Raw genomic sequence first — 25062 nt, 5'->3', positions numbered from 1 at the left:
CGCACGTGTGAGCGTGTCCACGGATATCTGTCGGTTTAACCCCGCCGACCTTGCTGTCCGGCCGCAAATCAGTCGAGCTCCTCGCAGACGAGTGCAACCCGAGCCTGAGCCGGGCGCGTCACCCCCCCCCCCCCCCCCCCGTCTGTTTGGGGTGTGGACGGGTCCCCGGCTTTGAAGAACTGAAGAGCGCAGCTCAGATCCCAGCACCGGTAACTGGGAAGAGGGATGTGGCTCCTCCCATCGCCACCGATGAAAGAAAATGACAAAATCCCATTTGCATTTACCCCCAAAGTGCGAAGGCATTAGAGCAGCGTTCGGTGAGGTCAGGTCCTAAAAGGTCAAAGTCGAGTCGATTGCGTGTGAAATTGAAGGTCGTTCTGTGGAAACTAATTGTTTGCCGCGGTGTGGTGTGTGTGTGTGTGTGTGTGTGTGTGTGTGTGTGTGTGTGTGTGTGTGTGTGTGTGTGTGTGTGTGTGTGTGTGTGTGTGTGTGTGTGTGTGTGTGTGTGTGTGTGTGTGTGTAGGCTGAGGGCGAGGACAGCCTGAAGAAGATGCAGCTGATGGAGCTGGCCATTCTCAATGGAACCTACAGAGACGCCAACATCAAGACACGTAAGAATGACATCATCACTAATGGGGGGCGGCAGGGGTAGGGGGTGGGGGGTCGGGGGGGTCAAGAGGAGACAAAGGAGACCCCGGCGCTCTCGCTACGGGAGTTTTGCTGTACATACGAACAATGCCTTTGTTTGTCCTGTTAGATAGACAGTCTTATGTGCGTGTTTTAATGTCGTGTTCTACACTGCGCATACGGGTGCTTGAACGTGTGTGTGTGTGTGTGTGTGTGTGTGTGTGTGTGTGTGTGTGTGTGTGTGTGTGCGCGCGTGTGTCTGCCTGTGCGCAGCCACCATGGCTTTCTCCGTAGCGTCCCCGCAAGTGCCGCGGATCATCACGGGCCCGTCCCCGGTCCTGCCCCCCTCGCTGAGGAACCCCACGCCCATCGGCACGCCGACCCTCATGCCCCTCCTCCGCCAGATCCAGAGCTCGGCGCTCATGCCGGGCGCCGGGCCGCACCTGATGCAGCAGGCGCCCGAGTCCGGGATCATCTACACGCCCTACGATTACCCCTACGCACTCACGCCCTCCATAATGGAGTACCCCATTGACTCCACCGGAGTATTAGGTAAAATACTGTTTTGAAAATTGAAAAAAAAAAAAAAGAAAAGAGAAAACGCGTCGACGGTTCCCTTTTGGAAAAAAACTCCGCCGCGGGGCTAACTCTACCCTTTCGATGTGTTTTCAGGTATGGCTTTTCCGACCAAAGGCTAAGCAATAGCACAGCCCCTTATACACACGGACTGGCGTGCAGAGACCCCCCCTACATATGTGCCCCACAAAAAAGTTGGCGAATGCCTAGGATGGCGCCATGATTTATCCATTCCTATACCCATATTGATTTATTCTATTTATTAGTGGACTTGCCGACTAGTGTTGTGGTGTGACGATATAACATGTTTAACTCCTTTTTAATAGTTCAGCTCTAGCTCGTGCTTTTAACACACTTTGGTTAACGTTTAGAAATGTGAGCGCTAGTACCCGTCGATATGATTTGGTGCATGCTGCGTTTTCTATTTTATGAGGGTGGCTGTCGTGGGAACTCGAACGGCGACGGTTGTAACCCCCCGCCCCCCCTCCCCCGGTCGATCCGCAGCGAGGAATCTACCGCTCGGGCCGACGCTGCGTTTTTGCACCGAGCGGTTGAACCGGATGCCCTCCCTGACTCCCCCCCCCCCCCCCCTCTCCCGGTTGTATTCGCACCGCACTGGAACTGTAAAAGCGCCGTTATCCAACGTCGTTTTTTTTTCTCCGTGACTTTCACCGATTTCACCTCCTCAGTGCAGCGCCGGGATCTGTTTCTGAGCAAATCTGAGGCGAGAAACAAGCGATCCAGCCGCCGAACCTTCACCCTTATGAGATCCACATGGCGTCGCTTAAAAGTTTGTTTCGACTTTCGGAAGGCACGGGCACGCATCTTGCGTTCATTCCATGAACGGCGGAAAATAAATACATCTGCAATAAAAACGCTGTTTTTATTGGCTTTTATTTTTATTGTTTACATTTTATTGCCGCTGAGTGTACGTGGGCTGGTCCGCGCACAGAGCGACGCGACTCCACCGGGCGGACTGTCCTCAGTCCGAGGGACCATGCACTTACGTCACTGAAGGTTCCTCTTGTGCCGGTTTGTCCCCGCACTGGAGTAGGGGCTAAAAAAAGTCCCCCCGAGAACGGCGTTCTAGGAACTACCACCGTTCCTAGTTCCTGCAGCGCGGACACAAAAAAAAAAAAAGGGACGGAACTCCCCCCCCCCCCCTTACAAAAGTTGTTAGAACTGTGAAAAAGTTTCTGCGGTGCGAAAACGCCTCACGTAGAAGGAACAAGTAGAAAAGTCACCCGTTCCTTAACCGTAACTTAAATCACTTTTTAAAAGTCTGTTTTTACTTGGGGTTTTTTTTGTTTGTTTTGTTTTATTTAATTTCTATTTTTCTTTACGGGTGTTGGTGCTGTGGGTTTGAATGGAAGATGTCCCTCTGATGAGTAACCTGCTGTGTTCTGTTTTGGCAATGTGATTGCCCTGCAAGCAGGTGCCATGACCACTAAGGTCCGACGCCACGACATGAGAATCCATCCTTACCAAAGGGTAGTGGCCACAGACAGAGGTTAGTTAGCTCAACAGCCACTTTGTGTGTGTGTGTGTGTGTGTGTGTGTCTGTGTGCGTGCGTGTGTGCATGCGTGTGCGTGTGTGTGTGCGTGCGTCCGTGCCTATGTGTCTGGACCAATGTCAGTTTCCATGTGTCTGTGATAGAACTGTGGCATGCCTGAAAAGCGGGGCGACCGCACCGGTCACGGCGTACACAATTGGGGGGGGGGGGGGGGGGGTTCGATTGTCACGGCAACAGTGGAAGAACGAGGAGAGACACCGTGACGCCGGCGGCGGGCGGCGGTTGCAGGCGTTATCTCTGTCCGCCCCCGTTAGACAGAACGGGAACGCTTGTAGGCCAGTGCCCTCTCAATTATAATGGATCGTTCCGTTCATGTGACTCGGTCCTTGTGACTCGATGTGGAATCCTTTTCGGAAGGAATGGGTTTTTTTTTTGTTTTTTTTTGGTTTGTTTGTTTTGTTTTTTTTGTCTGTTTAAATCCTTTTTTTTTTTTTCTTTTTTGATCTCTTTACTACCGCTTTTTGACCTACAAGAGGAACTGTTCTATATAAGTCAAAGCATCATTCCATATACTATATATACACCACCTGAGTATATATTTTTGAAAATTTTGATACAATTTTGATTTGTACTACTGTTATGTCGAGTCTGACGACTACTCGCGCTTAGGAGGGGTGCGCTTTTTGTGAGAGCGGCTAAAATAAGTTTGCAATGTGTTTTGTTTGTTTACTACTAAAAAAAAAACAACAACAAAAAAACCGCAGCGCGTGATTACTACTGAAATCTTTTGTCAAAGCTCTTTTGTTTTATATACTGTAGTTTGGATTATTCTCAGTCGCCCACTGGAGTCTTAACAACAGGGCTGTTTACAAAATTCATAATGTCTTAGTCAGAGTGGTGCTGTTGTCATATATTTAGCTGCAAAGTCAATTTGTATATAGCGATTTTGATTATTATAAGTGCTTTCTTTTTTTTTTTTTTTTAAGCTCATGAAGATGAAGTTGTGTCGGAACTATACTCCTAGTGTTATTTAGAGTCCTTCTGTCTTGTGTTCGCAGTGAGCCATGTATAGGTGACATCTCTGTGTCTCATGTAAATCTCTTTTTACAGCTACACGTAGGTTACAGAGTGAGAGTGGAGGGGGCGGGGCGGGGCTTTTCTCTGTTTTGATGACGAGGTTACCCTCTCATTTCACTGCTCCGTGACTGTCTTATGCAATAGAAATGGACCAGTTAAAAGTAGCTGCAATATGTATCTGCGAGCAGTGGCGCTCTTGTTGTACACGATGATCGGGGGGAAAAAAAAACGAAAAAAAAACAAAAAAACACTAAAAGGCAATAAAGATGAATATTCAAAAAAAAACAATCAAGGAAACCAAAGCCTCTAAATTTTTTTTCCTTTTTTTTTTTTTAAGCAAAACAATGTCCCACTGAGCAATTTGTTTCTTAATTCCTTTCTGAAATCACCATCTCTTAACCTCTCATCGCTGTCTCTCACGAGGGGCCTTCTTGCTTCCTTGTAGTCACTCGGTGCAGTTCTAATACTCATAGCCAACGGATCAAATCATTATTAATGAACCTTCTCTAAAAATCCCGCCGGTCGATCGTTTCGGATTGAAGGCTTCCTGCCAAACGACGGCTCTCATTTTCAGCGAGTGGCCGGCGATGCCGCAGCCCCGGCCACGCCTTCCTGAGAGTCAAAGGCCGCCGTCGCATTCGTTGAAACCGTGCCCAGTCGCCTTCTCTGGTCACGGTTTGACGGTCTGTCCGTGCCGGGCGTCGCCCGGCGGAGCACGAGTAGAATCATTGTAGCGGCAGTCACACTATGGGATGGTAACCTAAAACTTCACGACACCCAACACCTTCATGAGCGCAGAGCCCCGCCCTCCGCCCCCCTGTAACGGGCCGTTCCTTATATCCGCCCCCCCGGTGGGTTTCGGTGCATGCGCGGTGATGCCTCGCTCATGACGGTGTTTGTCACCCACGTGATGTGACTGCCTTAGATCTGCCATGTTGTCATCCTGACGCCACTAGCTGACACTAATCTCTCTTCTATCTTTTTCTTTTTATGTCCCTTTTTGTTTCCTTCCGTTTTTTTTCTCCACGTCTGTCTGTCTGTCCCTGTCTGTCTGTCTAACTCTAGCTGCCACGGCAACTAACCCATGACCCTTGACCTTCTGACCTTTCTGCCCACTGATGACCCCGCCCATCTCTGCCTGCTGGCGTGCTCATTGGCCCATGGCCCCGCCACTCGCCCGGCCAAGCCAACCAGAGACCGGCATAGTGGGAACACCTTGGCAGCTTCTGTTTAACCAGCCAACAAGAGGACGTCACGGAAATAGACCTCGTGGAGCCTATCGATCTCATATGTGTAGCCAAATGTGCCTTCATTCCAAAAGCCCAAAGTCAAATCACAAATATAGGAATAATGTTAAACTTAACAGTCAAAGCCCCCCAATAGGTTGTTTCCTTTCTATAACATAGCGACCTTCCCCACTCAAGTCAAGGGCTTTCACATGAACCTCACTGTCTCTCTCTCTGCTGGTCCAGCGATCTGGCAGCGACCCCCGCGATGCACTCCTCCACCGTTACTCCTCGTGATGCAAAAGAAAAGGTCAATATTAACAGAGCGGTAACAAAAACTGATAAGAAACGCTGAAATTTGAACTCGTCCAGCGCATTGACCCGCCACGAACGCTAAGCTGAAAAACAATACTATGACATGGTCACATTACATTGGATGGTCCCTACGCGCGTTTCCTTAAATTAGCTCTGCCACCAAAAGAATGTCTCGTTGGTATTTTGAAGTAAATCCAATTCACAGTTGGGTTTGCAGCGAGCCGTATCCTTTGGTGATGCTTCGGAACGCCAACACGCCCCAGCGCAACGAGGCCAAGAAAAAAAACTAAACCCTTATTCCAGCGCCCTGGCGTCGTCCCTTTAACCCCCTGACTCCCCCTCCGCAGGCAAGCAATCCTCCCGTCTCACTGTCTGGTGGGGCGGTGGGGTGGCGTGCGCATATATACAATGCATGTCTTACAATGCAAAAAAACACACACGCACACACACACACACGCACATTCAATCTGGGGGAAGATTGCACTGCACAGTGTCGCCTTTGACTTTATCACACTAAAATATTGTAATCGCTTGAATAACAGTGCCTCTATTTATGACCAGCGACAGAACGATGTTACATCTCCATGTTTCAAACCTCCATATGTCTTCATGTCCGACGTGAAAGAGGTAACGCCGCGACAATTTTTATTACGGATGAATTAGGTCACCGATAATAGTTGATCCAGCCCATCCTCATCATCTCATTACTTTGGGTGTGTACCTAACTATTGCAAATGTTATATTCTAGTGCCAAAAAAAATTGCTCAACTGAGGTTTATTGCAGTATTTACTCAGCTGCCATAGCGATAAGATTCATTGAGCCGCAGTTACACAGTGTTGTGTCAAGAACAGTGTTATCTCGTAGTTATTTTCATGTTTTGTTTTTACGTTTGTTGTTTTGTCCGGATGAGGCCTTGTCTCAGCACATCGTCGGGCGCATTCACCGTTCTGAGAACAAGTAATTGCAACGCGCCTCGTCAAAGCGGGCGTCCTCCTTTTGTACCGGAAGACCCACCGTTCAATTTAGTGCACAAAACGCCAACTGATGCCTTGGATGATTACACGGAGTCACGTTCATAACATCTGTAACAAGTTTATAATGTATTTTTATATTCTATTTTGTATGTGAAAATAACATTAAATGACCTTTTTTTCAGATAAGAATGTTATGCCTTATAATGGGGAGTAATTTGATCAACATAATGCTTTGTATCCTTCATGTTGTCCACCACTGTGAGGTTTCGCGGGTGACGTGTAACCCCACGCCCCCACCCCCCCGTCCTGATGTACTGGAGATCAGATCACTAAGATCCAAGTTGCTTCCCTTTCTGTGCCTTTTGTTATGTACCTGATATGATTAACAGTTCGACATTAATCGACTTTTTGGTGTTTCGAGTATAGGCGACTAACTTCTGTCACCACCTCTGTGATTATTAACCACTTTAATTATATCCGTCTCTGCTTTGGTTTCTTGACAAAGATAAATCGTGTGTCTTGAGAATAAAAAACAAAACAAAACAAAAAAAAAAACAAAGAAAAACGAATTTAATGTGTGTTAAGTGATGAACTTTTAACTTTTTAAAAGGGGGTATCCGGAGTAGGAATAACGCTGTGCTGGAAAGCGGAATACGAGCACACTATTAAACTGGTAGTTGTGAAACTAACAAACTTTGTCGCTTTTTCTCTGTCGTACTTAATGATGCAAGTCAGCTTCCTTCCTGCATACTAATTCTCCGGGCGCTCCGAAAGACACGGGGGGTTGGTTGAGGCGGGGGGAGAGCCGCGGTATGGCCCGGCGGAGCGGCTCGCCACGGATTCGACGGACGGGACAAACCGCCACGGCTCACTTCCACGCTCTTTGCTCCTCGGCCTCGTTCCATTGCAGCGGGCGTCACAGAGGTGTGTGTGTGTGTGTGTGTGCGTGCGTGTGTGCCGGGAGAGGCCGCGGCGCCCGGAGTATGACCCGGCGCGGCCCCAGTCAGGCGTACAGCTGCGTGGCCGCTGGGTGAGAAGCACGGGGCCGGGGGAGGGAGGCAGGCAGGGAGGGAGGGAGGGAGGGAGATTGGGGAATTGAGGGGAAACCGCCCGTGCGAGCTCGCCCCCGAACATCTGCAGAGTAAATATGACGCGGGACCACCTCCCCATTCCAGAAGCGGTGTCTCAGAGCAACGCCCGCGGTTCTGCCACGCCCGCCCGGACACACTTGTTTTGAGAATGAGAGTTACTTCCCTCTCTATGGGTGTTATTCTCCGGCGGGGGAAGAGGAAAAACCAGGCAGAAAAATCTGAATGGCGTGAATGGTATGTGAATGGCGTGCTGCCATGGGCGACCCTGCCGAAATTAACGGGGCGACCGCGTTTAAAATCAAGGCCGAAAACAAACTTAACTCGGGGGAATGCGGCGGTGGGCGGGTCCCTTGGCCCTCGCCCCGCCCTTCCTCTGCACTGCTTTTTGGGGTTTTTTTTTTGAGGAGATATTGAGCTGATCTCCGTTCGTAAACCCCTCCCGGGGCCCCCGTGGTCTCACCGCCGCGGGCAGGGCCAGGGAGAGCGGAAAACGTCGAAGTTCCGCGCCAACCCGCCGGAGAGCCGACGAGTGGCGGGACGAAGCGCGACGTCGTGTGCGGGATTGCTTAATAATGTCCCCCCCGCCCCCGATTATTGGCCTGGCTTTTCACGGCCTTGCGCCGCTTCTTCCCGGTCCCGGAACAAAACACTCCTCCAGCATCTGCAAATGCACTCCGCAGACTCCCTCATCCACCCCCACCGCCTCCATTTCCAACGCCGGTTCCCAAAGCTCCCAGGAGTCCCGGTCAAAGTGCGCGCTTACGGAGACAGGCTGATCTGCACCACGATGCGCGTCCCACGTTCCGCACACAAAGGACGGCTCCAGTTTGTCCTTCGCGGGGTAAATATTTGAGGACTGAGCAGCGGGGAATGATTTCGGGTTAAATTGCATGGAATCCCCCGAAGCCGCAGGGAGCGACTCGAAAGTTGTATTTCAGCCACTTTCTTTCTCGCTCACTTTCTCGCCCCCCCCCCCGCCTTTATCCCAATCTCCACACACACACACACACACACACACACAGCCCTCGGAAGGCGGTTTAAAGACCTAACACTGTCTTCGTGTCTCCATGACAACCAGCATACACTGGGGTCCTGTTGTGGCCTCTCTATCTTTTGTTTGGGGGGCTCCAAGAGAGAAACAGGGTGAGAGTTGGGGAAGAGAGAGAGAGAGAAGGAGGAAAACAGGAGACGCTGACGGAGACGATGATGATGTCAAATGTGACATCATAGCCATGTTCTCCCACCGCCATAATTATGTCGGCGGCCCGACGGTGATTAGCACAGGAGGCAATATGAGCGACGGCTTTGTCTGTCTTTGTGTGTTTGTATGCGAGTGTATCCGAGGAGAAAGGGAGTGCGCGAAAAACAGAGCGGGTGAGAGAGAGAGAGAGAGAGAGAGAGAGAGAGAGAGGGAGCATGGGGGAGAGCGAGAGAGGCCTGAGGCTGAATGGGGCATTGTGGGAAAACAGTGGGCACACTGGGCAGTAATACAGGGAACACTAACTCACAGATCATGCCAGAGACTCTGAAAACACCCACTGGGCAACAATGGCAAACCTCATCGCTCCACTTGGCCCTGTCTGAATACACACACACACACACACACAATGGCTGAGTCCAAATAAGATGCTCTGTTATTTGTGAATTTCAACACACTGAATTCCTTCAGTGCCTCCGTCCTTTTGACCATCAGCAGATGGTCCGGATGAGTGTGTGTGTGTGTGTGTGTGTGTATGTGGGTTCAAGTTCAAGAGATTATTTGTCACATACATATACATACTGTCATACATATATGCAGTGAAATGTCATGACACCCGGTGCTTACACACCAGAAGCTCTCTAAGCTCCGAAAATACTAAAAATACGAAAATGTTCGTGGTCGACATATGGTGCAGGCGCGATTCAGGGTTCTATAATTAAATGTGTTTAAATGCATATTTATCGAATATGCATTTAAATCCTCCTTAATGACACTTACCTTAACTTACCTCACAGAGTAGAAGCGTGTGCGTGCGCGTGAAGGTGTGTAACCGAGAGGTAGTTTGACACGTGCGCGTGGCCTCACCTCGGGTGTTCTCTCCGTCGCATCACGGAGCACCCGGAAGCGTCGGGGTGGGAATTGACACACCTTGAGCTTTAGCAGGTGGCTCATGCCGGGAACCGTTTTCTTTTTTGATTCTTTTACGTTTATACTGTTTGACAGACCCCGCCGGTCAGGTGATACCAGTGACACCATACAAGCTCTATCCATACCTGTCGAGGCGGTGGATATGCAAATCCAGTCAGTTATATCTGTGACGGTTTGGAGGAAATCTGATGGGTTTTTTGGTTTTATATATATATATATATATATATATATACACACACACACACACACACACACACCGATATATCCATATTCAAGATTCAAGAGGTTTGTTGGTCACATACATAAACATACTCTCATACATATATGCAGTGAAATCACTGCAGTGCAATAGTTACTCAACCGAACATAATTACTAACCTGATTCCTATCCAGCAACTAACTGAAACTAACCGATTCCTAAAACGTAGTGCAGTTAGTGAATAGAATAGTTTAAACACACATACATATACAAATATATACATAAACATACACACATATGATTGTGTATATATTTGTCATCCCGCGCGTTGCTTTGGGTTCCGTCACGTCTGGTGATCTCTCTGCCGCCACCGTGTGGAATAAACGCTTCACTGAAACAAATCGGTGGACGAGGTGAAAACGCCGATTTAACTGTCGTCACTTCTGTCGGTTTCCGTCTGTTTTCTGTCTGTTTCTGTCTGTTTCTGTCGGCCCACCCAAACCAACCAAACCAACCGTCAACTGTCGGACCGCCGCGGTCTACGTGACTCGTCGGAGTCACGACCCTTTCACGACGGGGGCCGCTCCCGTTCGCCGACGTGTGCGCGTTGTAATCTCGGCGGCCGCGTCGAACACGTGACAGTGGAGGCGAAGAGAGGAAGGAAAGAGACGCAGCGTGAGAGACGCAGGACGAGGGGGCGATGTGGAGGGAACACCTGGAACAAATGGGGAAATAGATTTATTTAAAAACACCGGGTTGTTTAATTGGATACAGTTGTTGTTGTTATTATTATTATTATTATTATTATTATTATTATTATTTTAATTGTATTGTAATATTTTTTATTTTACTTCATACTTGTGTTCTATTGTATAGACTGGCGTCAACTAGATCCTGTAGTACACCCTCCAGCTCGGTAGGGGGCCGTATGCACCTCAACGCTGGTATTGCAATCCGCCAAAAATGCGGAAGCGAAGAAGCACACTCGCTGACGGCAGGTTACGACCCTTTACGGCAGAGCGTGTTGCTGGAGGTCAGATGCGTAATGGCCGGGGAAGCTCAGATACAGTAGGGCGGGGACGACCATTTTGGGGGCTTTGGACTCGAAGCTGGAGTAACTAAAATCCTAAATATTACCCCTGACGTCGTGCCTCGTCTTACGGTTAGACGTTGAGTTATATCCCCCAGGTCTGGGTATTGCGACATCGTTTGCCTGCTAACGAACTAGCCTCAGCTTGTCAAGTAGCCTAGCTCCTTTGCCCAGGGTTGTATTGGCTGCTCGAGCTGTGTGTGGTCCGCAAACCGCCTCTCCACAAGCATGGACAACAACCCACCGGGGTCCGGGGGCCTCAAAGCAGGTCTCGGGAACATTTTCGGAGGAAGCGCACCTGAATATTCCAACACGGAGCTGGCCGGTGTACCACGTAAGTAAAGGGTCTCGGAAGAAACCCCGTGATGCAATCAAACTGGAAAACACGCATACAGACAGACAGGCAGGCAGACAGACAGACACGTTTAGTTTCACGTTGTCTTGTAGGGTTTACATTTTATGCACAGATTGTCTATATATGAAAGCATCTCCTATTTTGACAGCGTCCATTATTGATACAGAGGTATATTGTTTTTTTTGTTTTTTTTTGATTCATTGCATTTAGCCTTTTTTTATACTAATAAATTAGTGATTATTGCCCATTGTTTTGATGTTAGCTCCTCCATACCGACGAATAAGTTATCTCGTCAACTTTCCTACTATAATACCAGGGTTTGGAGTGAACTGATTGCTCTCAGATTAACTAAGGGGCTCACATTTTTGTTTTGCTATAATCATTACAGTAACTGGAATGAGCCCCCTTTCACCCTACCTCAATGTCGACCCTCGCTACCTAATACAGGTATGTCATTTTATGTTTCACAATGTAGAGTTGCTTACGCCTAACTAATCAGCTCTGTGCTCATTGAACTCAGTCTGTAAAATGTGTTATCTGAGGTTGTATTACATTTTTCCCTTGTAATGGTTTGTGTTTTAGGACACAGATGAGTTCATCCTGCCCATAGGGGCAAGCAAGACAAGAGGGAGATTTGAACTTGCTTTCTTCACTATTGGAGGCTGCTGTATGACAGGTGATGTGCAGCCAGAGCCTTTTACTTTCATGTTACCTGTGTTCCTCAAACTGATCTCTCTATAACAGATATTATCGAATAGAGCTGTAGTAATTAGCGTTAATGATTCCAAGAGGATTTTCACAACGGAGATACTATGTAAGAAGATTTGTTAAACCATTTATTGCAGATAAAATCAAAAGAGGATAGTTTAATCTTATTATTAAGATGGGACTGGTCATACCTTTAATACATAGATACATTTTATCAAGGATGTTGACCCCTAATTAGTGTAAATGTACTGATTTGTACATAGATTTATAAATACATTCCATAAGTTTGGTGTGAATGACATCATATGTGTTTTTCTGCAGTGAACTTTTTGATATGTGATCCTGAAAACACATTGTTTGCAGAGACACTAACTGTAGTCATGTGTATGCCACAGGTAACTAGATCATCACCTCACCCACCCTTTCTTTCTTTTAACTGCAGGGGCTGCGTTTGGAACCTTAAATGGTCTTAGAATGGGCTTGAAGGAGACCAGGGACATGGCGTGGTCCAAACCTCGTAACGTGCAGTAAGTATGAATTCTGTCGAGATTCCAAGAGGACTGAGCGATCTCTTCTTAGATTAAATGACCAATCCAAACGTTGTTTTCTCCAGGATTCTTAACATAGTGACGCGGCAGGGTGCGTCATGGGCCAACACGCTGGGTTCCGTCGGTAAGCAGTTGCTCCTCAGTCTCTTTATACTGGTGTGTAAATATGCCTGTAGACATGTTGTGACATTAAGCATGTTCAACCAAATCCACCAGTATGCCACAGCATGTGAAATACTATTCTTTCAAATTGTATACGTGCAGTTATCTTTTGTTGTGACAAACGCTGTTTTTGTGACCGAAGTGCGTTGGCTCTTTGTGCGATGGTCTTTCATGCTGTATTTATTCTGTCTATCAATCGATGGTTGTTTTTATCTTTCATGCAGCATTGCTATACAGTGTTTTCGGTGTGGCGATAGAGAAAGCAAGAGGGGCAGAGGATGACATCAACACAGTAGCTGCTGGAACACTCACAGGGATGCTCTTCAAGTCAACGAGTAGGTTTTCCTTCTGTCATTCTGTTAATTTGTCATGTCATCGTATAGATGGTATTTTGAAGCAAAAACAATATCCTATAATTTCAATTTGTTCTCCCTTTTTTTCTGATGGAAGTGGTTTTCTACAAATAAACAAGGTTCAGGCAATCCTGACAATGTCAATTTAGAATTGTTCTCAGTGACTCAGTGTCTGAGTAGTCACCACACAAGTTTAGTACTAGATTACAGTGGCTGTGGTACATACTCGCTTTGTGTGCTTATTTTAGATTTTCTCGCTATTTCTTCTTTTCCCAGGTGGCCTGAAAGGTGTGGCCCGTGGAGGTCTAGTTGGTTTGGCCATGTCTGCAGCCTATGCTGTCTACAACAACTGGGACCACCTGACCGGCTCCTCTTCTTCTTCCTCGAGGCTGTATTAAACAGTCCTACTCATCAGTGCCGATAAAGAGGCAGAATATCTGTTTCCTGCTTGACCAAGTACACAGCTTTTAACCACAGCCCAATGAGGTGTGTGGTTAACTTCAGTTTACTTGACAGGAAATGTGATTTCTGGGCCCGGGCCATTGGTTCCTTCATGTGCACCGTCCACCGAATTCTGCATTCCGGAACATAGAGGGAATAACTGAAAATTGAGTCTTGGAAACAATATTGACTGTGTCTGACTTGGAAATCAACATTCTAGCCCTTTCCCCTGGGCTATTTCCATTCTTGATCTTGAGTTTTCAGGTGTCAGTTCAAGAGGACAGGAATGTTTTCTAGAAGTATGTCTTCTAATATATTATCGTTATATGGCCAAAAACCAGATGGAGATTTGTTGGGCTCCTTGAGCCTTTAATGGTCTTCAGTGATGGTTCTATTGTGGTCTTATTACCTTGGACTACAAGGATCCGCAACTTTTCAGCACGAATAGCAGCGTGTGGAATCAGCTACAACTATGAACACAAAGATTGTAAAGGAGGGGAACAGTCTCCAGTAATGGCAAGGAGTTAAAATTACGCTTATATTGTCCTTTATATTACTGGGCAAGGTCTCTTGAGAAAGATGAGATCTTATTCCCTAAAGTAATGACACCACAGTGAAACTAGTGTATCTTAAATACAAATTCTATGTATTTATTTTAATGTATTTACTGTACCCTGGGTCGGAATTCTCTGTGAGTATTTACAGTTTTGCCTCCTAGCATAAGCAAGACCCAAGACTGTGTACTGTTTTTGTCTTTCCCAGAAACGAAAAGCTCGATCGTAAAAACAAATAAACTCAAAGGTTCTACAGGATTTTTCTGGTAACTGATTTTATTGTACACCTGGAGGTTGTGATAAGATTTAGAGTTAGGGGTCTACAGTCATTTCAGAATTCCATTTATGAATGGAAGTTAGGAGACGATTCAACCTTATGTCCCAATTGTTTCTACCAAAACTTGATTTTACACTGTACTCTACCAGAGTTGTATATAAATATGTACCAAAGTTTGAATCCAACAATGGCACATTAGGGAACATACAAGGGAACATTTAGTAAAGAGCAGAGCTGTGTATCCTTAAGACAATAAATCACTGAGATTGTTCTTGGACATGATCCCGACATCAGAAGAGCTTATGCTGGTGTTCAGCGCTGCAGTCGGGCGGCTCGCCTCGGCTCAGTGCAGGAAGAAGTCCCTGATGCGAGTCGCCTCGATCCAAGGGATGTAGGCAGCGGTGCGGGTAAACACGCTGGGTTTGTTCTCCACTGTGCAGCCGATGGGGCCGAAGCTCACCACACCATGAACCTCCCAGCGGTCTCGGCCCAGCTGGCAGAGGAGGGGACCCCCGGAATCACCCTGGAAGATTAGAGACACGGGAAGGAGTTGCCATTCATTCAGTTATCTTTCCATTCTAACCATCAACAATCTTCAAGTTATCATAGGGGTAGGGCTGGCTATTGAAATCAAGAAAACATTTCAAAACAATGTATGACCTTTAGTCCAGTATTTTCTTGTATAAAGTAAGTAAAACTGATATGTGAAAAAGTTGTTGGGGAACTGGTATTGTACTCCCAAGATACCAGCGTTTTCATTTTTTTTACCAGCCCTCCTCAGGCGACTGATTATCAGAGCTACCTGGCACGCGGCGGGGGGACCCTCAGTGTCTCGGAACCCAGCACAAATCATGGAGTCTCGGACACGGTCGCCCCAGAACTTCTTCTGCCGACAGGTCTTGAAATCGATGATGGGGAGGCGCGCCTGATTCAAAGCCTCTGCAAGAGAAACGTTCTCCTTTCCACCTGAAGGACCGTGTTGGAAATCAGTCGGAGGGTGCTGATTGGATTGTCGGTTCAGATCGTCTTTACTCGAAGATAGTTTCTGACTTTCACTCCCTCCACTTGAAAACATCACACCCTTCCACTCACCCCGGGTATCTCCCCAGCCAGTGACCCAACAGTAGTGCCCTGGCTTGAGGCTGGTCTGCTTGCGCGGCAGGCAGGCGTAGCGGATGAAATTGGAAGGCACGATATCCGTAGCAGCTTTGACCAGGGCAATGTCGTAGTCCAGCTCGCTGTGTGTAGGGTAACGGAAATGCTCGTGGCGATAGATTCTCTTCACGGGGAAAATCCTCTCCGCCGTTTCTGAGCGCTTAAGCTGGTGCTTTCCGAGCACAATCCTCCAGCTCCCGGCGTCCTCGGCTTTACCCCTGAACGATACAAAGGAAATTGAAAGTCCCCTGACCGACCTCTCCCGTCTTTGCCCGACACTTCTCACGGTTCTACATCTCACCCGTCCCGCTGCAAACACACTCAAATTCTTACTTTTGGAAACAGTGGGCAGCGGTGAGGACCCAGTTCTTGTGGATGAGCGTTCCTCCACAGACGTGGATGTAGTGTTTACTGCCCCTGGGGCGAACCTTCAGGAGAGAGCAGAGAGACAACCTCTTCTGAACTGAGCGCGAAGATTGTTTTCTGACCTTAGACATGATCCTTCGAGATTGGGAAATTTATTTGGAAAGTGGAACTTGGACAGCAGCCTGTTTCTGCCATACTAAAGCGCCTCGCTGCATAATGAGGCTGAGTGGTTTTCTTTAAACGTACCAGATCAACATCATTACATAACTGGAGGTTAATTATGAGTTTGTAATGGCAGTTTGTCGTCTCAGTTACACTATTGTCTGAGTTTGTAAATTAACTAACCTTGCTGGGTCAGTCTTTCTCAAGACTTGCATATAGGGCTTGGTGTTTGCCCGAGTATATCGAATAATAAGAACAGCTGACACACTGCACTAAGCCGATTCAACAGAAAATCTGGGATACGCTACCTGTAGTGAGACCTGCCACGGCCAGGAGTGAGCTCTGGCCTCGTTCCCTGACACAATCCTCTCAGCCATGTTTGGCTTGAAATGAGCCATGCCACAGTCCTTAGGCCAGTCTGGAAGGAGAGACGTCACCAATCGTTCATTTCTAGGTTAATCGGCGCTTTGAGGCGTTGGTTTCACGCACCCGCGGCTGATTTAGTCTATTCCCGTTCCGAGGCACATTTTATTCTCACCCAGGTGAAGGACCTTGTGCTGTTGCTGCCGTCCGGGCGTGAGTGTGTATGCAGCTGCGGGCAGGGCTGCAAAGCGGAGCAGCAGCAGTAAGAGCAGAGGGGGCAGGAGGAGCAGAGGGGGTCCTGGAACAGCCGTCATCTTCCACAGAATCACTGGGCAGCGTGCGTCCTAGGCTTTTTATACCGGCAGCGAAGGCACATATGTAGATGCCCAGATACACACAGCCTCACTCACTCCGGGGACAATGGGGGTTGGCCACAACAAAGGCCAAACACTGGATTGTTCTCCTGTAGCTAGGGGTTTCACTGTCACTGAAACAGGGGATTCGTGGAGTCCCATCAGCACTTTCACATACACAAACATACAGATATGCTCACTCCTCCCGCACCTAACATGTGTACATGCCCCCGCAAGACAAAGCCAAGGCACTGTGTATGCATAATAATAATAACAATAACACACACACAGTCATGCTCGCGTCACCCAATAGCGCGCCGTCAAACCCACCTGTTCACATGACGTAGTGACCCTGACATGAACCTCCAACCCCATCTGATTGCATTCACCCCACGCAAACATGACTCGACAGAAAAGCGGGTGTTTCTCAGTCAGGGTGGCTTTAATGAACACCAATACCAATCAGAGCGAGCGAGCGAGCGGCGCGAGAGAGGGAGAGGGAGAGAGAGAGAGAGAGAGGATGGAGAGGGGAGATGAAGTCACACAGAGGAAAAGGAAAACCAACAACACCCTTAAGTGAGACAGGACGCCGACGGAACGAAAGAATAGCGCACCAGAGATCAGCCGCGGGTTCTGTGTTGTTTGTCCCCAACCGGTGAAATATGACAACAACTCCAGTGGAAGCAACGAGTGACCGGAGCCTTTTACTACAATGAATGACACAGAATGTGCCCGCTCATCTGAATGGCAGAGCTTGAATGGTGGTGGTTCACCAAGTTTACACATTAATGAACTTTGGACGTGTTTCGTTTTTTTTTTTTTTCCCTCCTGGAAGAAGCGGGTGGATCTCGTGACCGAGGGGAGCGCGTGGAAGCGGAAGTGGAAGTGGAAGTGGTAGCAGTAGCCGTGAAGGAGGCCGGCGGTGGCGCGCGTTTGAGCGCGCTCGCTGTGCTGCGAGATAAACAATACATGAATGAAACTGTGAGGCTACTCGCCGAACAAAGCATTTAAACAGGCGTTTCTGCGACCATATATTGGGACATTTTCTGGAACCATTAAAGTGTGAGTGACTGCCGTTGCCCCTCCCCCCCCGATTAAGTAAACACAGCCTTGAAGAAGGTCTAATGGCAATCTAAAAAAGGATCTTTTGTTTGAATGTACATTCAAACCAAGTAGTTGTATCGACATCTGACTAACTGAACTCGCCCCCCTTTCGTCGGAGCACAACAAACAGAAGGTCTCAGTTACAAAAACGTTGGCAAGACCCTGCATGTGAAACAAAAGTTCCATCGCTCCTTGAGGGCAAAAGGAGAACTTCCTCCACCATCACTCGTCGGCTTTGCTGGAGCTCCCGCACCACCCAGGCCTCATTAGTGACCACGGCACGCCCATCTTCAGGCTGCGCCCGCTGCCGCGGGATGCTGACTTTCGGTCTAGCGGGCTCTTCTCTTCATGTAGGTTGTTGGATTCCTTTCCATTGCCATCTCCCTTTTCTTCCGATTTCCTTTGTCCGCTCACGTCCTCTGCAGTTTCCTTCTTTGTGCCGCTGATTTTCTGCACTTCCACCTCGGGCCTCAGCTCGACCTCAGTCTCTCCCATGGAAGATGCTGTGTCAGCCGTCACCAGAGAACAGGGCTCCGGAGGGCTGGCCGTGGCATTGGCTTGCACGAGTGGGGTCTCTGCAACTTTGGGAGCGGTCTTCTTCTTCGACTTCTTTTTCAGTGGAGGGGAACTCTGTCTGTCCTTATTTTCCTTAAGATTCAGGTGTCTCTGAATGGCCATGGTCAGCTCCTTGGGGTCCAGGGAGGTCCCGTGCACGTCCCATGTCATCCCGTCCTCATCCCACTGGACCTGCTTCATGCTACCCCTCCTCCCCATCTCACCGCTCTCTGACCTCTCCTCCACCTGACCCTTCAGGCACGACCGCCTCCTCCCCATGGGCGGCAGCCCGGGTGATCTGACCTCCCACACCGGGTCGTCGGCCTGTCCCTCGTCCCCTCCACTGTCCGCCGGGAACATGCTGGAGGAAGGTGACACCAGGTTGGAGTTGGAGCCCAGAGACGACCGCAGGTTCAGCTTTGAGCCAGGCGGGGACCCCAGGACGGAGTGGGAGTCCATGTTGGCGTGAGATAGGTAGGACATGTTCCTCATTAAGTTCCACCAAGAACCAGGAGGCGACATCGTCTGCACTCCTACATCTACTAGTTTCAGCTGTGTTGTCATGGTCCCCTCCTCTAAGGTCACCTCATCTGCAAATTCACTCTTAATTTCAGGCATTGGAGATGTTAAAGCTGTGTCTTCCAGACCTGACTGAACAGATTTGCATTTGCAGTGGTTTTCTAGGCCCGAGTCACTTAGGGACGACATCAGGGGTGACCTCCATCTACGGCTCAAGCAGAGGCCTGCTGGGCCACTTTTTCCAGGCTCCCATGGCAACTCTAAATGGCATACTGTGGGGCCCTTTGGACCTTGCTCCTCTGCCTCGGAGCTCGAAAGTTGGGACATGAACATGTACACATCAGCAGGCATTTCCACCCCACATACGAGGGACTGTGCTTTTTCAGGGTACGAGTTCAGGCTTGGTAACGGCTCGACAGCGCCATCGCCAAGGAAGCCAGTATCAAGGGGAGCACTCCCGAGTCCACCTCCATCTTCTAGACGGAGAGAGGAAGAGCTGGGAAAGGGCAAATAGTGTGAAGCTAAGGGAAAAGAAGGGGAGTGGTTTATCAGGCGTGTCGTGGTCCCTTCACTTCCTTCTGCAGTGTCGAGTTGGGGGGATTCTGGGGAGGTGATTGGCAGGGGTGAGGGCCACAGTGGCGATGCCGCTTGAACCTCGGGGTCCGAGGGCGTGGATCCGAGCATTTGTGCGTCGCCCTGCTGCCGCGCGCACGCCATCAGCGTTAGGGGAGAAGGCAAGTACGGGATTGTGGGAGACAGGGCCGGGGTCGGCATGGGCGAGATGAAGGGGGAAGGTGTGGAAGCGGGGGAAGCCAGTTTGGATAAGGAAGAGCCGGGGGTTTCCTGGGAGTTACTCCAGGGGCGCGCGCTCCCTCCCCTCCACACCACGGATTCTGGAGTACTGCAGCCGCTCCGGGCGCTCCCGCTGCACACGCTCCAGCGCTCCACGTTTGAAATCCAGTGCTCGCTGCGCGCGGCGGTGCTGCGCGGCCGCTGGGACCCCGGAGGGCCCTGCAGGGACCGCAGGGACTCACTGGTGTCGTTGCGCCACTGCGTACGGGCGTGCATCTGCTGGAGCGTGAGCGTGTTTTGTCCGGCGTGCGTGTTGGTGCTGGAACTGCGCCGCATGTTCAGCCTGGTCCAGGCTGGGTCCCGCTTATGAGGAGGCCCCGCCGCCATGAGCACGTCCATGGAGCTCTTGGAGAGGGAGAAGATGGGAGCGCAGTCTTCCTCCTCCTCGCCCTCCAACCAGGCTGCGCGGGAGGGAGCGGCATGGGCGGCCGCCGGCTGGAAGTGTTCAGAGGCGGGGCGCCAGGGCCTCTCCATGGCAACAAGGCTAAGTGCAGAAAAAATTAAATAAAAAAGGGGCATTAACGGCACCGAAATGAAACATCTTTCCAAACTGCCATCCTTTCTTTCTGTCTCTTTATCTCTTTCCACCAATCTTGCACTTGTCCACACACACACACACACACACACACACACACACACACACACACACACACACACACACACACACACACACACACACACACACACACACACACACACACACACACACACACACACACAGTATGTACGTACATCCAGATTAACCTAATGAGATTAGAGTGCAGATTATTAGGTTAATCAGACAAAATGTGGATTGAGTCCGACAGATTTAAAAAGAGTGTTTGGCCTTTCTGGGAGAGCAAACACAAAGAGAAAGAAAGAGAGCAGAGGCATCGACCGTGTGGTCACAACAACCTGGAAAGTAGGAACGCTTTGCCAATGCATGCCTCTCTTCAACTGTGCACATACATGTGAGTTTGCGTGCATGAGAAGTGAATAATGCTTATTTATAATATAAGAAACCCACCTCGTTGTTATAAGGGTAATGCGGAACACGGTCAAGGTGTATTATTGGGATACAACGTTAGTGGGTCACGTGGGAGCCATATTTATCTTAAGTGACTGATGACCCTTTACTTCACCTCTGGCCTAGATTGACCCAGCAGCGTCCAAGGACCGACCCAGGGGGGGAAACCCGGGAGCCCTGGGATTCCGTCACAAACCGTACGCTCCCTCACGCCAGAACATGCATTCGTCGAAGCAAATACTGACCTTTTTCTTATTCAGACTGTGGCCTCCATGCCGTCGGACAGATCCCACAGAACGGCGTCTCTACTCCCTCGTGTGACGTCTCCCCCAGCTCTTCTCCCTCACTGTGCCCAGTCTCAAGGTCCCCCGCCCGTTTTTTTTTTTGTTATTTTTTGTTTTTTTCCCCCGCCTTTCCTTATCTTGCCCTCGTTGCGTCCGCGAGCGTGTCCTTCTCTCTCCCACAGAGGCGCCCCTGATGATGCATGTCCCTCAGATAGTGTCTGCATGGGAGTCTTTGCTTTTGTGTGTCTGTGGGTTCCCGTGCGCTACCTTTAGCTCTGAGGATTAGTGTCCGTTCATCTTATTAGCCATTGTCCAATCTCCGCAAAGAGGTTACGTTTGTGTGTGTGTGTGTGTGTGTGTGTGTGTGTTCGTTGTCCAAGTGCACGCACACGCGCGTTTGCATAAGCACGACCGAAAAGGCCACGATAAGTTACTACGCCCGGCGTTGAGAGGGTACTTCCGCCACGCGTTCAATCCGTGCATCGGGAGAGAACGGAGAGAGTCAGTGACACGGCCTCCGTAGTCGTGGCGGCGACGAATCACGCGAAGGAGGGACGGAGGGAGGGACGGACGCGATGGGAAAAGGAGAAGGAAAAGGCGGGGCGCACGGAACGCCCTCCCATCAAAAGGTCAGATAACAGCAGAGCTGGTGAGAACCCCCCCAGCTGTGCCTCCGCCGCCCGGATCCAACCGGAGGCAAGACCATTCCCGAAGACCACCATGGACCAGAACTTTTCGGTTTGACAACCCAGGGGGGCTGGGTGATGCAACAGTTTGTAAAAAAAAAAAAAAACACTTGAAATAAATGTTGAAAAAAGAAGAATAGTAAAGGAAGCTCTATTAAGGCCCAGGCTCAATAACTGGATGTTTCCTCATGGCAGGTAAGCACACTGAACCCAGTGTTCTTTCATGTCGCATTCGGTCCTTACTTTGTCATTTTAACGGCCGTGTCATGTTCCACCTTCTATGTCTATAAACTATATTCCGGTGTGTTTTCAGACCAGAGGCTAGTGCTGGCTGCGTGTCTGTCCGCGGCACTTCTGTTGATCCTGTTCGCAGGTGTGCTGGGCTATTTTCTCTGGAGGAGGAAGGGTCAGGGTCCGTACCAGGAACTGGTCTCGGCTGCGCCCCCGTTCCGGGAGCACGCCGCTCCGGTCCTCCAGGTTTCCTGGGGCTCCTGGTCCAGGTGACGGCAAAAATCAAAAGAGCTTGATCAGAGTTGACTGTTGCATTATTTCCGTGTGTGTGTGTGTGTGTGTGTGTGTGTGTGTGTGTGTGTGTGTGTGTGTGTGTGTGTGTGTGTGTGTGTGTGTGTGTGTGTGTGTGTGTGTGTGTGTGTGTGTGTGTATATATATATATATATATATATATATTGTTTATATTCATATTGCGCTCTGTCTTGGTTTCTCCGCCACAGGCCAGATGAAATCCCCTTCACCCTGCCTCCTCGCTTTGAGCCACGAAGGAACGGCCCTCAGAAGAGCGGGGGACCGGAAGGGGACGGGGAGATGGGGGCGGAGGGCCCAAGGGACATCTTGGCCCATCGGGGGTCGCTCTCGGTCAGGAGTAAGTCTGACCGCCACAGCTCGACAGCACAAAAAAACAAAAACAATCACGGTTGACGATATACACATCAAGGCTCTGTCCACCTTCCTGTCGACGTGCTCTCCAGGTTGGTATCCTGTGGGGACGCTCCTGGAAGGCCTGTACTCCGTTCCCACCCTCAGCGCGGTGGTGGCCCCGCCTCCCGGCTTGGCCACGCGCCTGTGCTTCGCGGTGGAGTATCGCCAGGGCTGCGAGCAGCTCCTGGTCTCGCTGCTCCGCCTCGCCAACCTCCCGCCGCGTTTCCACGGCAGCGTCACCTTGGTGGAACTTCGCCTCCTCCCGGACGAGCGCCGGCCCCGGCAGGCCAAGGCGAGGAGCACGGGGCCCGACCCCGAGTTCAGCGACTATTTTGTGTTCCAGGTGAGGGGTAAAACAAGTTTTGGTAGTTTTATATGTTTTTATATATCACATATAGCATACCTGGTCACACAAAGGTCTATATTTGATATGACCTGAACGTTATTTGCAATTTAATATGAATTTCAATAAGAAGTTACGGTGTTTTCCCTACAGCTTAAATCATTTTATGTTATATATTGGGTTTTTAAACAACTGCTACTGCCTATTTAAAAATACAGTTTTTCTAGCAACATTTTGCAGACACACGCACGCATGCACGCACGCACACGCGCACGCACACATCCCAAGAAGAAAGACGCAGCTCGCAGGATTTGTATCCGCCCTCGGTAACTCCTACTCGTGTTGTTGCCTGCTCTTGCCAGGTGTCGGCGGTGTGTGTGTGTCGGAGCACGCTCAGTGTATGTGTGCTCAGTGTGGAGCAAGGGGGCAAGCGTCACGCCGTGGGCCGGGTGCTGTTCCCCCTGGAGGGTCAGCTGGCCCATTGTGGCAGGGTGCACTGGAGCGACCTGGAGACAGAGGCCGACACACAGGTGGAAACGCACGCACGCACACACGCACACACGCACACACATTCTTGTACTGGTATCAAAGTGAGGTCCGAGTAAATACACCTGGTCAGTGAAGACCCATGTTTCTAGTGCGCTTCTCAACCAAATAAAAATTGTGAATTCGGAGACCGGTCCTCACAAGTATCGTAACACAAACACCCACACACGACACATGCATGCACATGTGGACACTAAGGCACACTCACATAGCCTCCTTATCGGTCCGTCTCTCTCTTTCTCTCCCTCTTTCTCAGTGTTCAGAACTGGGCGATGTGCAGGTGTCGCTGAACTACAGCCCCTTTCTGCAGCGCCTCACTGTGGTGGTGCTGAGGGCCCGCAGCCTCCAGCTGCTCAGAGAGACAGGTGAGGTACCTGCGGACGTGCGCTGTGCCCTCGACTAACAACAATGAGGAGTGAATGTTAATAGAATTCGTATGCGGGGGATTTTTGTTACGCCCAGGTATATGTGTCCAGGTAACTCTTCAGATTCAGACTCGGGCGGTGAAGACCAAGAGAAGCGCTCCGGGAAACTGTGAGGTCGACCCGTACTTGAACCACAGAACGACCTTTAAGCTACGACCGCAGCAGCTGGACGAGGCCTGCGTGAGGGTGGAGCTGCAGCAGCCCAACGTCCTATGTAAAGGTGACTGAAATGGAGCTTCTAAGAACAATCACAACAATAATAAAAGCAATAGGGAGGGGTCTGTGTGCGAATTCCGCTCACCTTGGAAGAGGAAAGGGTTGTGCTGTTTATTCGTCTCGTGCATCCATCATCATCATCACCCATCCTTCCTTCCTTCCTTCCTTCCTTCCTTCCTCCAGAGCCCCCTGTCGTGCTGGGAGTGGTGGTCCTGGGTCCTTTCATGTATGCCAGGGGTCCACAGCTGCAGCATTGGATGGACATGGTGAACTCTGCACAGGAACTGGTCAAACAGTGGCATGGACTGTGCAGGGCCACGTAGTTTGTGCGAATGTATTGGTGATAACACTATGCGTTCAAAAAAATATGTACTCACACCCACGTTCAGATGTTTCAGGGTTCCATTCTCTTAAAAGAAAAAAAGAAAAATAAAATCCAGGTTATTTCCAGTTCATTTTTCATTGTATTGATATTAAAGACCCTTTCAACTCACAGACGTCTCTTTACTTATTTTTTGGTCATTAGATATTTTCTCAGAAGAAACTGTGTACACAAGCGTTCTCCCTGTTTCTGTATGGTTCGTTTCTGTTATAGACCTCTCTCTATATATATATATATATATATATATATATATATATATATATATATTTATATATATATATATATATATATATTTTTTTTTTTTTTTAATTAATACTGTTTCACAAAAAGCAGATCACAAAAACTATTGTTTTGTCGGGAAAATCTAGTCATATTCCGTGGCTGGAAAATGACTAGATTACAAAATCCCAAGTCTTCCAGATTTTCCAAGACCGGGGAACCCTTTTGGATGGATCAGGAAAAGTTTGTAGCGACAAGTTAAGCAATAATATATGATCCAGGGGTATTACCGAACAGATGCAACCCACCCTGGGATATGTCCGCTGCGTGGCCCGGAGAGGAGCACGCTCCTCCTCCTCTCAAATCAGCCCCAA

The 25062-nt window shown here is 49.3% G+C and overlaps 4 protein-coding genes across 6 annotated transcripts in view; 3 read left to right on the top strand and 1 right to left on the bottom strand.

Annotated features, from left to right (window-relative positions):
- Positions 1-6875, top strand: part of qki2 (QKI, KH domain containing, RNA binding 2) — a 14350-nt gene extending 7475 nt beyond the window's left edge. Inside the window, exons 5-8 of one of the 3 annotated variants that reach the window (XM_080021450.1) lie at positions 524-611; positions 901-1179; positions 2639-2713; positions 4860-6875. In XM_080021450.1, coding sequence (XP_079877576.1) covers positions 524-611; positions 901-1179; positions 2639-2713; positions 4860-4882 — 465 coding nt within the window. In that variant the 3' untranslated portion in view covers positions 4883-6875. The other 2 variants (XM_080021449.1, XM_080021451.1) reach the window with 2 other exon arrangements.
- A 3861-nt stretch (positions 6876-10736) lies between these two features.
- On the top strand, positions 10737-14197 carry timm23a (translocase of inner mitochondrial membrane 23 homolog a (yeast)). Its single transcript, XM_080021705.1, has 7 exons — positions 10737-11152; positions 11562-11620; positions 11756-11849; positions 12324-12408; positions 12495-12553; positions 12816-12926; positions 13221-14197. The coding sequence occupies exons 1-7, from the start codon at positions 11047-11049 to the stop codon at positions 13340-13342; spliced, it is 636 nt and encodes a 211-aa protein (XP_079877831.1). The 5' UTR covers positions 10737-11046; the 3' UTR covers positions 13343-14197.
- Positions 14198-14559: 362 nt separating this feature from the next.
- Positions 14560-16576, bottom strand: LOC307245658 (elastase-1; the record flags this gene model as incomplete). The annotated part of the gene is made up of 6 exons (XM_080021305.1): positions 14560-14739; positions 15019-15182; positions 15309-15589; positions 15705-15799; positions 16208-16317; positions 16438-16576. The coding sequence occupies 6 exons, from the start codon at positions 16574-16576 to the stop codon at positions 14560-14562; spliced, it is 969 nt and encodes a 322-aa protein (XP_079877431.1).
- Positions 16577-21809: 5233 nt separating this feature from the next.
- syt15 (synaptotagmin XV) lies at positions 21810-24410 on the top strand (the record flags this gene model as incomplete). The annotated part of the gene is made up of 8 exons (XM_080021304.1): positions 21810-21816; positions 21935-22121; positions 22353-22501; positions 22608-22900; positions 23263-23430; positions 23703-23811; positions 23909-24091; positions 24271-24410. 8 exons carry the CDS (start codon positions 21810-21812, stop codon positions 24408-24410), a joined length of 1236 nt encoding a protein of 411 aa, XP_079877430.1.
- Between the last annotated feature and the right edge of the window lie 652 nt (positions 24411-25062).

The sequence above is a fragment of the Zeus faber genome, assembly GCF_960531495.2.
Source record: "Zeus faber genome assembly, chromosome: 20".
Lineage (NCBI taxonomy): Eukaryota > Metazoa > Chordata > Actinopteri > Zeiformes > Zeidae > Zeus > Zeus faber.
Note: the sequence above shows the minus strand (reverse complement) of the source record. Positions and strands in the feature narration are given on the sequence as shown.

What these genes read in the sequence shown, in the direction of transcription:
- timm23a (XM_080021705.1), top strand. Translation starts at nt 11,047, where the DNA reads ATGGACAACAACCCACCGGGGTCCGGGGGCCTCAAAGCAGGTCTCGGG. An exon ending in ACCCTCGCTACCTAATACAG is followed by an intron (nt 11,621 to 11,755) that starts GTATGTCATTTT and finishes TTTGTGTTTTAG; the next exon opens with GACACAGATGAGTTCATCCT. An exon ending in TCCAAACCTCGTAACGTGCA is followed by an intron (nt 12,409 to 12,494) that starts GTAAGTATGAAT and finishes TGTTTTCTCCAG; the next exon opens with GATTCTTAACATAGTGACGC.